A 12,295-nucleotide genomic window follows, 5' to 3' on the forward strand; every position below is an offset into this window, starting at 1 on the left:
CGTCAAGAATGCTATGCCATGCTTATAACAGACATGCTGTTCAGGACCTGGAAACACTAAGCTCACAGCATTAAAGGAAGGAAAGGCATGTATGGACCCATACACTAGCTCGCTAACACAGTCCTTAGAATCGGTTCAAAACAGCTCAGTTAGGTTTATCCTCTCTAATTACTATCGCTGAGCCAACATTTCTCGCATGAAGCAAAAGCTTGACCTACCTCTCCTTTCTACTAGACGTCAAATTTCCCGCTTATGCCTGTTTCATAAATTATACTACACTAATAATGACCTAAAAATGACATTTTTTCACCTCTGAGCCATTTGTCATTCCATATTGATCATCGAAAGAAGGTTGGGGTGCCTCAGTGTAAATGCAATGTATACCTCGAAGCCTTCACCCCGAAAACAAGTCAAGACTAGGATCGCCTTCCCGCCTCCAACGTCACTATCACAGATCATGTGTCCAAGCTGGCTATCTGTGACCATGCGCTGCCTCATTAGCCTTTTTTTTTTCTATTGCCACTCCTCTCTGTAATGCCTATACTGCCTTGAGAGTAAATAAATGAAAATGAAATTAAATTAAAAGATAGATGATGATTATGGTTTGGGGACAAGATAAGCACCGCTGGTGCAAATTCTCCTTAGCATGAGCAGTTCAATATGTATGGGATAATGAACGAACACTTGTCGCTCACAGCCTGAGAACTACATGTAAAACTTAATAAATGTTGAGTTTCACCTTGTTGATGCAATACATGTTTAAACATATCAAGTTTTAAAAGGTTAACATGCAAAAATACAGAAGACAGTTTTAGTGCTAATGTAAGTCCATTCTGTCCAATTGCCTCCCTTTTTTTCTTTTGCACTAGGAGGTTTAAATTTAGGTGTAGAACACTTCACAGTGTCATAACTGTTATGGCACATGGCTAGATGACAACCTCCCACTGAGGCTAGCTCACACCTTTTGCACACGTTACTTCCTGTAATATTTAAGCTTTTGATGCCCACTGGCGGGAGACATTAAGTTGACGACACAAGCACTTGGGAGTCCTCCATTGCTATGATTCTTGAAGACTGTGGTAGCATGTTACCTCAGTAGGCTTCCTTTAACTGATATTTCAAGCTACCAAGAGATCGCACATTATAATAAATAAACAATTAATTAATAATAATACATTAATTAATAATAAATTAGTTAATTAATAACAAATAAATAAATAAATGAAGTTAATAAATTTCCAAAATATATTCAGCAAAAGTCATCATGAACACACACAGCTCACATAGGCAAAGGCCAGCAGCCGCTGCACAATACATGCGTAGCATCACAAAAGCTCCATTTACTGACCTAACAACATCAAAAGCTCCAACAAACGTATTACAACTCGAACAATAAATACACTTGGACATCTACTGCTATGCTAGACATGTACAGGGGGTGCGTGTTACATGACACATGCAGTGCTGGCATGTTCATTAAGGGATTGCATCTAATGCACTGATGATGTGAATGAAGGTTTCCTTTTTTTTCTTTTTTAGGATGCATGTCATTGACAGTGTTGCAAGACTAAGCATTTCTTTATGGTAGCAAACATTTTGCCTGAACAACAACAAAAGATGTATTTATGAGCCTTGAATACTTTGCAGCTGTTCCAAATGTACTTGAAAAGTCTATACAGGACCACTGGTTTAGTATAGATGAGCTGAAGTACTTATGTAACAAAACAAAAACAAAAACATCTTGCAAAAGGCCAAAGTAGCTGCCACTATGGATCTGCACGTGTGATTAGTCCTAATTCTACTAAAAAAAAACTACTAACAAAAACACATTTACATCAGCACCTAGCACTCACATGAACCTCTACAACACTTGCATTCATCTGGCCCTTTTTCTTAGTTCTTAACAAAGCTGAAGCCCTCAATCAAAAATATCCTGAAATTTGTGATAGCTTAACTCAATGATGACTACATGCAACACAAAGAAAAGGGGGAAATGATGAATTTCGAAGTTGCGTCATGTAGCAGTTCGCTTGTTAACTTAATTTTAATTTCCAGCACTAACGTGTGCCAGGAGCACTAACGCTGAAGCATATAATAAATTATTACACCAGAGGCAGTCAAACAAACTTGTGGCAATGAAAATGAAGAACTGCTGCACAGCACAAGCCCCATGTTAAAAAGGAGTACTGACACACAATCTCGAAGTTGTCAAACTCTACCAGGTGCTCCTTGTGCATAAAAGGGTGACAGTTGGCATGTATAAAGCCTGCGACCTACTTGTAAGATATTTTAATGTGATGGTTAAAGTTTTCCTTGAAATGTCAGACCTGGCATCATCATCATTTTAGTGACATTATGACATTACGACATAAAGCAAAATTTGCTGACACGCAGCTCTGGCACTAGTAAGTAATTTCTCTAGGATTAAAAGGATATTTAGGCGCTCATTTGCTCTGGACCTTACTGAATTTGGGCCTCCATTTAATGAAAAACAGTGACAAGTCGAAAATTCCATGCTAGTACTCCTTTAGAATACACTTTTTATGACCGTTATGCACTGAAAGCCCATGCAAGACAAAACATTCACAGCTGGAGGGCCAAAATGCAACGCTGCACTATGGGTCAGCACAGCCGTGGGGGTAGGTGGTGGTGACACAGAGAAAGCAGCACACCAAAAGCCTGGCCATACCCAGCACCAAGAACGAGTGGGGCGTACCATCTCGCTGATAAGCGACACTGGGAGACTTCAGACCTTGCCGCTCATTTCTAGGTGTTTGAGGATTTCCTAACAAAAAAGCAACACTTACGAGTGGCCCCTGACAAAAGCCACACTACACACTGGTTTCATTAAAACACAAGTTCACACAACTCAGAAGACAAGTGTAACTGTGTAAAGTATGCTCCATAGCAAAGCTAAATGAGACAAAACTATAGGCAATGACAGGTCAAGAATGCTGTGGAAAGTTCCTCTCAAAAGGAAAACTTGCACATGTAGTGGCAAACTACCTCATCACATTCTCCCGCACCTTTCCTCTCCAATGCTACCCACATCTCCACTCCTCATGACTTTTTTTGGCATTAACGACCTCTCTTTAGGGTAAATGAGGGAGGAGTGTTGCCTGTTTGCAAGGTGAAGACAATACCCATGCCTTCAAAATTATTAACTCGGCCTTCAATGGCGAATCTTTTCAGCTGCAGCGCGCACCTTGCGATTCATGTTCTATTGAGGTGAAGGGTAAGTGAACAGGTTCTTCAGCCATCAGACAAAGTCAGTTACTAGCTGACTAACACAGCTCTATATCATTCTACCCTTTTCAAACCTTCCCATATCGCTATAGTATCACTGCTTGAAACTTGTGCGTTTGTGCTATAAGTTTCCTTCCCCATTACGCTTCCTGCTGATAATGGCAGAACTTGGGAAAGGCCTCACCTTCAAGCTAAAACTCGTGTTTTGAAGCCATGTTGATACAACATGTTTAACTTCATACCATGCAATTCGCACAGCACAATTGTGCGGGACCACCTATCCTGCATTCTTGACCTGTCGCCATGACTTCACACGTCTACACAATTACCTTGCCATGGAAGCCTCAGAAAGGATCACAGACACACATGTGCACAACTCAAGTCTCAAAAGTAGGTACAACACAAATATTTTATGTGCAAAGCACAAGCTTTAAGGTATTCTAACTTCTGCTCCCGGGTGCATATTTAAAGCAATGAATGGCTATCTCAAAATGTGAAAGCTTCATAGCACTCAAACTGCCATTTGTCCTTTAGGATACATTAAAGCTGGCATTGCAACCTAGCCTTGTGGAGCATAAACGGGCAACCATTAGCATGCTCAGACATATAACTAAAAGCTATTGGTATTGGAATCTCCAAAAAGTCAATACTACTTTTCAAGTGAACATAGTACAATATTTCAATATAGTAAAAACCTCCTGGTGCATATTAAGTTAGACAATGTTAAACAAAGCTATTATAGAAGAATCAGTGTGAAAAAGGGACAAGCAGGCAAACACTACCAATGAAATTTTGGCTAATCTCCGCATTAACTTATCGTTCTTGTGAACTAATCTCTGCTTCTAGAAGGTAGTTCAACATGTAAGTTGTCGAAATTAAAAAAAAAGAAAAGAACACTTAATAGTAGTTTTAACAGCTTAACCTAGGCTATCTATAGTCTATAAAGTAACTATTAAAAGGGGGAAAAAAGAAACTACAGCCCTTACATGCTGCTAAAAGACTTCCAAGGCAACAAAGCAATTACATGGAAAGAGCTGTCTTTGCAATTAATACTAAATCTTTTGGACAGGGTATTAGCAAAGGCATTCTACAAAATTTTCCTTACCAACTTGGCTTGAACCAAGGCACAAATTAAAATTGATCTGCAAACTGTGCAATACTGCTGTGCAGCAAGGAAATAGCAGCTAGGCAACTGATCTTGCATATTCTTTCTCATCTCATGATTGAAACTGGATTAAATTATCTGCTTGTCTCTTAATGCAACAGCTGAAACAATGTGTTGTTGCTATTAGCCAGACATGTTACTTTATGGGCGTGTGCACAGGCCAGTACTTAATATGGCTCTGCACAGTTAAAAAATGATTATGCAATGCATACTGGGTGTCCCAGCTAACGTGAAGCAAGTTTCAAGAAGCGAAGAAGGCTTTGGTGTAGATGGAACCAACTGCATGTTGTGCAAAATCTCCTGGACAAACCTCCACTATCTGTTGTGTCCATAATAATAGAGTTTTTAGTACTGATTAAATAACTATCTCTAATTATTATGGCCAAAATGTCAATATAAGGTTGCTGGTATATTCACGACATGTATTGTTCATGTAGCTCCCATCTTTCTTCAGCTTTTCTCTCTTGCTCCCTGTTGCCGCATTAAATAATTTTTTTTCGTGCTTTGATTACTAACTCTCCATAATTTCATCTGCTCAGCAACTACTACACCACACCCGCTAAACCTACACCCGCTGTAGTCGGGTGCAACTTTAGAAAACAGGGGAGGCCCCGCCCGGATGACCAAAGCAGGACAGCCGATTGTCTCCGTGACTAAAGTAGTCCCGCTCAAAAAACCGTGCTTCTAAAACGCATAGTTTTCTATATAAACAAAGACTTTTGTATTTTGATGACTGGTTTGGTAGCGCTCTCATGACTGCAATGCTACAGCACATGCAGGATTGCTAGAGAAAAATAAAACTCCGTGCCTTCTACAACGCTACACGTTGTTTGCTTTTTAGCTTCATTGCAAGGGACAAAAGAAGAAAGAGCAGCTCTGCAAGGCTTTTGCACTGGTTTACATGTACACAGCACATTTACTACTTGTTTTCAGATCTCAAAATGAATCAGTTGCTATTTAACAAGTACTTAAAGAAACAATGCATTTATAGAAACCATTACAAACCTGTAGCGAGAAGACGATCGAGGCAGGAAAGATACAAAAATGCTTCATTCATAATTTTAAATAAATACTATTGGTTTTATATAGCATAAGATTTATATATTTTTGGTATTGTGTTTTCACAAACGTATTTTCAAGAATGTGATAGTTTTTTTTTGTTTCATTCCTTCTAACTTTCTTTCTTTCCTTTTTTTTTTTTTTTTTTTGCAGTCCCAGAGTCTTGCCACTTCACATAGCGAAGCATCAGCGATGCTTGCTGCAATCTTTCGTCGCCGCATCACGGCTCAGAATAACCACACGCAGCACAAATGGTGCATCGTAATATCGCAATAATATTTCCGACATGATAGGCCACCAGAAACAGTTTGGGAATTCACTCTGATGACAGGCAGACGCACATGACTGATGCAATTCAGCCCAGTTCGAAGCATGGGCGGCCATCTTCTCCATCGAAGATGTCACCGGCCGTCCGGCTTGTGACATCAAGTCTAGACTGCACGCCCATTGGTGGAGGCTCATGTGCATCTGGCTTGGAGGAGTAAACGCCCCTTTTTTCTAAAGTTGTGCCCGACTATAGGTACTATCATGAGTTGAATATATTTTCTTTTCCTCACCACACTGAAGCACTTAAATAGTTTTTTGTTTTTTTAACATGCTATAGAATATTGGAACACTTTACCTGGTCATGCCTGATCTTTATTACCAGCTCTCAAGTCTCCTAATATGTTGTTAATGGTTGATATTGCATTGTATCTTGTTTCTATCTTTGCAATCTTTGTATCACAACTTTTGCAATAGCCCTTTGAGGCTGCAGTATGTTGAAATACGTAAATAAATAATCAGTATTATTCACTCTTTTATTAAACACAAGACATAAACAAAATATCAGAAGCTTCTCCAAGAGGTTGCCAGCACACAATTGATTTCACCCACACAAAGAACTTTGCTTTGCTTTATTTTTTAAAACTTGTTTTGCATTAAACGGGACACCCTGTACAGTGTTTAATACAGCTAATGAGATGCACCAGTAACCATCACTAGACAAGGCTGCACAATACCACGCAGCTATTTCTATATCACTTTTTTTATTAATAATACAAAAAGGCTACCATGAGTTTTGTAGCCCTACCATCACATCACGCACCCACTTTATGCACGGCGAATCAGTTACACAGGCTACGCACTTGCACAAAGCACCAAACCTGCACCAAGCCTGCACCACATAAAAGACTTTGCCAAGAAGGCACCACAGATAGAAAGCGAGAGAGGGTAAAAAAAAAATAGAAGCCGAACTCTTCAGCCACCTGGTAAAGTGTTGAAACATGGTGGTTCCTCAGTGGAAACCAAGTTGGGAAGTTTCTGAAGTTTGCGTGACTTATTGCGGCGGGAGTCTGCTTGCCGCTTAGAGTGAGTTGGCTGGGCTGCAACCGTGCCACTATTGCAAAGACCATTAATCTGAGGAAGGAGGAGGACAAACGTCACCAGTCAGAAACACAGCCACCCATCCCCTACGATGGCATTGCAGTCTGTTAGGGTGCGTCAAGCACAACAAGCGCTTCAGGACACAGATCAAGGCACATGGTTACATTTCTAACTCATGTGATGCAATGCAGAACGAGTTAATTCAAATGGTGCTAAAACGATTCCTGTGCTTAAGGTAATACTGAGAGGGGTTTCTTTCAGTGCCAGCTTATCCATTTTTGGCAAAGTCTGCCGGTGCTAGGTCACAGGCACTGTATTACAGTAACAATTTCACCAGTGCTGCCTTAGGTTATTCCTTATCTGATGCTACAAACCTGACTGGTGCACCAGTGATAATATAATTCCTCAGAACGTAATTCTTGAAGAGGAGAAAGCCATCTAATATAAATAAGATCCGTGTCTTGAATGCTTTCTGCCTTCGCACGCCACATCATTACACCTTCGAAACCTTGTGCTGCTTCACCTAACGCATGGTTTATACAAACTCACAAATGCTGTCTTTGTCTCAAGGTTCTGAAAGCAGGTGCCACCTACCTATAGACCTCTGCTCCCAGCCAATACAGGAGGGCACAATTAGCACGGGACAGTCAGGAACCAGTGGTGGTGTGGTGGTGGTGGTAGTAGTGGTTAAGGTGATGTGAGGGTGATGTGACAAAAGATGAGTGGGCATGAGGTGATGGCGAGGGAAGTGGGCAGAGGAGAAAAAAAAATGAGGCACACGGAGCACGGAACAGGTGCCGGCAAGGCAATGCACACGCATGTGAACTCTCCACTGTGGGTCACAGCACAAGGGAAAGAAAAGAGCGGTGAGTGTAACTTGCACAAGCTTGGTCAGAAATGACGAAGTTTTGTTATACGTAGCCTCGAAGGCCTTCAGCTGATAGCGTTGCCAAAAATAGTTTGTGAAGAAAACGAAGTATTCAAGAGGAGTATTGAAGCAGTGCCACATTTTTTACCTCAATTCTACGGCCCCTATTAATACAGTTTTACAAGCTGCTATTTGTAATGGAACAAATGCCTTAAATATTCTAAGAGTGATGATTGTTTAAAGAGTAAATAAAGGCTGTTTGAGTATAACGATTTGTTAGCCTTCCAATGCACTTGTACTTACAGAGGCCTATTTTATTTATTTTTTCTACGTCACTGAAGCTATACATTGAGTTCAAATGTGCCTTGAAGATTTCAATAGCAGTTTACCACACATATACTGCATGTTCTGTTCAATCTCAGCATAACTCTAAGCATAACTCTAAGCATAACTCTCACCATAACTCTCACCATCACATGTTAACGACAACAGTGGAAGACTGCATAAGATAGGGTGACGCCTTAAAAAAAGTGGGCCAGAGGCTTTTTCTTGCCATTTCACTGAGCAAGTTGGCCACAACTTCCTCTGTAATTGAGAAATTCATGCCCTTCCAAATGCAGTGAATGCACTGAAGCATTCAGGTTAGCTCGAGCAACACCAAAGCCACACTTGCCCAACATTGGTGGCTGCATGTCTCTTCGAATCACCTAGCAAAACAGAGCTCCCATAGATACGGGCAAAAATGTATGCAATGAAACATTTGATTTCACATTTCACTTACTTTACCCGTCAAACAGAGAGCTGCTTTACCCCCCCTCACAGAACAACAGTTGTACCTCAACATATCAATGTTCGGGCCCAAAAAAGTTGCATATTTGCATGTGTGTAGCATAACCATAAACTTAACAAGGGCACTGACTTTATTTCCTAAGCACTGAGCAAATACATTACTACAATTCTAATATATTCAAACAACGAATGTGACCCATGGTTCGACAACACAGCCATGAGCTTGGAAAAACTGAATTCGCAAGCACAGGCACTTGGAAGGTAAGTGCCCGTAAGATAATTGCTCATTCTATTAGTTTGTGTCGCTTCGCTCCTTATTAGCCCTGCTACCCAGGAAATGAATTCGGCCAGCATTGCCAAGTTCTCACCATTGCATTTTTGCAAGACTGTGCGTACCAAATATGTAAAGAAGTTCAACAATATACTAAGGACAGTTATTGGTTGGCCTTCTTTCCCATCTTAGGTGCATGGTGTTTAAGCCAAGGGCATTGAAAAAGGAAGACATATGTTACATTTGTAGCATCCCAAGTATTGCAGGAAGCAGGTGCTATGTAGGCCCTACACCAGACCAATGTAAGGCAAGTACTAAGTGATATTAGACATTGGTCCAGCAATAGATTAACATTGGTCTGACAATGGGCCAGAATTGGTTTCACGTGCAGGCTACACTGGCCCTGTCCCAAGTAGGGCTTAGATAGGTTTTGCTTTCAGTTCTACTTAGGACAGTTTCCTAATGTATTGAGAGGGCAACATTTAGACCAGACAGTTGTTTTTAAAGGAACTATACTAGTGCAAATATGGCAATTTCTCGAACCAGGGTAAGAACCACATGTAGCTACAGCACTGCAGGCAAGCACATTGATGTTATGGGCAGCCGAATTCTAAAATAAAGGTTGCGGGAGCAAGGGAGAAGGCCACAGTTTACAGATTAGGGACAACACCGAAAGCCATGCACTTGTTTAAGCAGAGGTTCTGCGTGCAACAGCTCGTGACATGGCAGCAATGGCATTCTCATTATTCATTCAAAGCATGTCGTGTGTGCAGCTGTCACAAGTGCCGCTCACTAAAGTTGCTTTTCTGCTCCCGAGGCATGTGAGGCGGAATGTCATGCTTTGCTTTCAGAACCTCCACTAATGCATGCTTGACAACAGTCTGGCCTATCAGTGGACCCTGATATAGTTTCTAAAGCTGTTGTTAAACGAGCTCACTCAACGTGGTACTGAACTCAGCACTGAACAGTGTAAAAAGCATGTGCAAGGCTTATAAAACTTTCAGTAGAACTCTGAACCCATGGCAGACTTCCAGCTCAAAATGACAGTCACGTGGGGATTTAAAGAACGGTAGACTGAGTGCTGTCTTTCAGCTTACTTTATTTTTAAAAGATGCACACATTTGTGCGCGGCACATCTGTGCATGTTTGTGAGAAAGTTAGCCGAAAGACAGCGAGTGCTCCATATTTTTTCACACCTGCATATTTGCGTAATTCTGTGCTGAAGCCTTCCATAGATTTGCAGTTCCAACTCACCCAAATCAGTACTCTCTTTAACCAACTTCGAATGACTGCTTTTGTGATGTCACTAACTGTAAATACCATAAGGAGCACAAAAACTAGCCGGCACCTCTATGAGGTGCCAAAATCTTCTGAATATATATATATATATATATATATATATATATATATATATATATATATATATATATATATATATATATATATATATATATATATATATATATAAGTAGTACGAGCTTATTTTTGACTGCGCATACTTTTCATTTACCTCAAACCACATCAGGGTCTCTTCAAGGAATGTCCAGTGGAATAAAGAGCATGAATTAATCCTTACCTGTTAGCACAATAATTAAAATAAATAAGCCAGCAGTGCACAAACCAAAAATTAAGAATTGACACAACTTTACACAGAGCTTAAAGCAAGAATGAAGCAGCCCTACTTTCATTCCTTGTTCCACTGGAAATTCCTGCCGAGTATTTAAGCTGTCTTATAAACAAATGTCACATACATTAAGAACCACAATTATGCAGCACAGCTTCGCGACAAAACTGTTTCCAAAAAAGCTTGAGTGTGTTTAACAGAGCTTGTGAGAAACCATAAAAAGCCAGTGCAATCAAACAGCAGGCACCTTCCACACACCACAGCAAGCCAGCCTCTCCACGCGGCGCAAGTGTAACAAAGCAGCCCTGCTTATCCCCCCACAACGGGAAGATGTCCTCGAGCTGACATATACGCCAGCGAAATGATGAAAGGCTTTACACAAGAACAACGGAAAATTTGAAAACTATGTGCAAAGTGGTGGACTACTAGTGGATAAAAGGAATGGTAAGCTTTTGTTTCTAAAGCTTTACCGAAAATCTGATATCACAGACTTATTTTATATTGTTATGTATTAGTCCCTTTCGTGCGAGAAAAGTTTCCAAAAGAAACCCAGTGCTGGGAAGAGCACATAACAGCTATTGCTGTAATACAAACAGCAGAGTCCAAGACAGCCCATCCCTGCACAAAAATATGATGCAAGCTGTACAATAAGCTGGACTTTCATCCCATTTAGCAGCACAAATGTCAGCTTTTTTCACACAGTGTACGGCACATTGGTAATAACGTACACACTCCACAGAAAATTTATTGATATGAAATGCCAATGCAACATTTCAGGAATGCTTAGTCATTGCTCATATGTTGTGGACACCCGCACTGTATGGGGAAGCCAGCTTGCAGGTTGTGAAAGATGCACAACACACAGCAGCAACGGCATGCAGAAAGCCATTCAGTACACAGTTCTACATATGAAGTGTTTCAGCAACAACGTTAGGCAATTCTTAAACATACCGGAGTAAAAAAGAATAGCCTGGTTTTTCTACACACAATTCACATTGGTAGATACCAGAGGTCATATGATAATCACTCGATCACTCTTTAAATATCTTATACTTATCGATCGACTTTTGAAGAAATTGCTTTATAGAACCCAGTGCAATTATAAGATTGCGACCAGTCAGTGCTTAGACATGCCCACATAATAGGGGACAAGAGACTAGCAAAAGTTTTGAAAAATCCATAATGCCAGACTTGAGGAGAAAAGTGCTGGCATTCTGCTTAATAATTTGCGAAGAAATACTGCTTCCACATTGTGGGATAAAATTATGCAAGACACCAACTTATTTAATAGCAAACATTGGGGAGCAATACCTCGAAACTACTGCAGTCGAACCCACTTATAACGATACCGGTTTTAACAATATATCGGTTACAACAATGAAAAGCTGCTGCACCGTCAACTTTTGTATGTTTTCTATGGAGAAATAACTCGCTTACTGCGATGTCCCCATGCCGCATTATCGGTTATAACGATGAAGTCTGGCTGCTGGGTGCCCATGCCAAAAGGTAATGGAATGCGAAATCCTTGAAAAGAAAAAAAAAGTGATATGTGAGCCGCTGCATGATCGCCCCCCACCCCAACAGCCACCGTGTGCTTCTCTCCATGAGAGACGCACCAGCCTTCTCTGCCGTCGCCCTTTACACCCCTCCGAACACGGATGGGCTGTGCCCATAGCTCTGCACCGCGCCACCTTCCGAAACACGAATGGATTGCCCAAACTGCGCCGACAATGCTCTCGGCGCTGCTCCCAGATTGATCGCTGGGCCCTCATTCTGCGCAATTATGCTGATTAAGTTGCTCGTGCTTATCTTTGTTCGTTGCATCAAAGTCGTTCCTGGCCACCTAGCTTATCAGCCTCGTTCAACTAGCCGCCGAAACGTAACATGGCTGATCCACACACTGATCAT

General features: G+C 41.0%; 1 protein-coding gene across 6 annotated transcripts in view; it reads right to left on the reverse strand.

Moving 5' to 3' along the window:
• Tomosyn (syntaxin-binding protein tomosyn) overlaps positions 1 to 12,295 on the reverse strand; it is a 58,952-nt gene that overhangs the window by 14,679 nt on the left and 31,978 nt on the right. For 2 of the 6 annotated variants that reach the window (XM_065437066.2, XM_065437064.2), the window contains 2 exons: positions 6,718 to 6,868; positions 2,690 to 2,785 (listed from right to left, as the gene is read on the reverse strand). In XM_065437066.2, coding sequence (XP_065293138.1) covers positions 2,690 to 2,785; positions 6,718 to 6,868 — 247 coding nt within the window. Of the gene's footprint in view, positions 1 to 2,689; positions 2,786 to 6,717; positions 6,869 to 7,429; positions 7,440 to 12,295 lie in introns of all 6 variants that reach the window. The other 4 variants (XM_065437065.2, XM_065437069.2, XM_065437067.2 and 1 more) reach the window with 3 other exon arrangements.

Source organism: Dermacentor albipictus, chromosome 5 (genome assembly GCF_038994185.2).
Source record: "Dermacentor albipictus isolate Rhodes 1998 colony chromosome 5, USDA_Dalb.pri_finalv2, whole genome shotgun sequence".
Taxonomy (NCBI): domain Eukaryota; kingdom Metazoa; phylum Arthropoda; class Arachnida; order Ixodida; family Ixodidae; genus Dermacentor; species Dermacentor albipictus.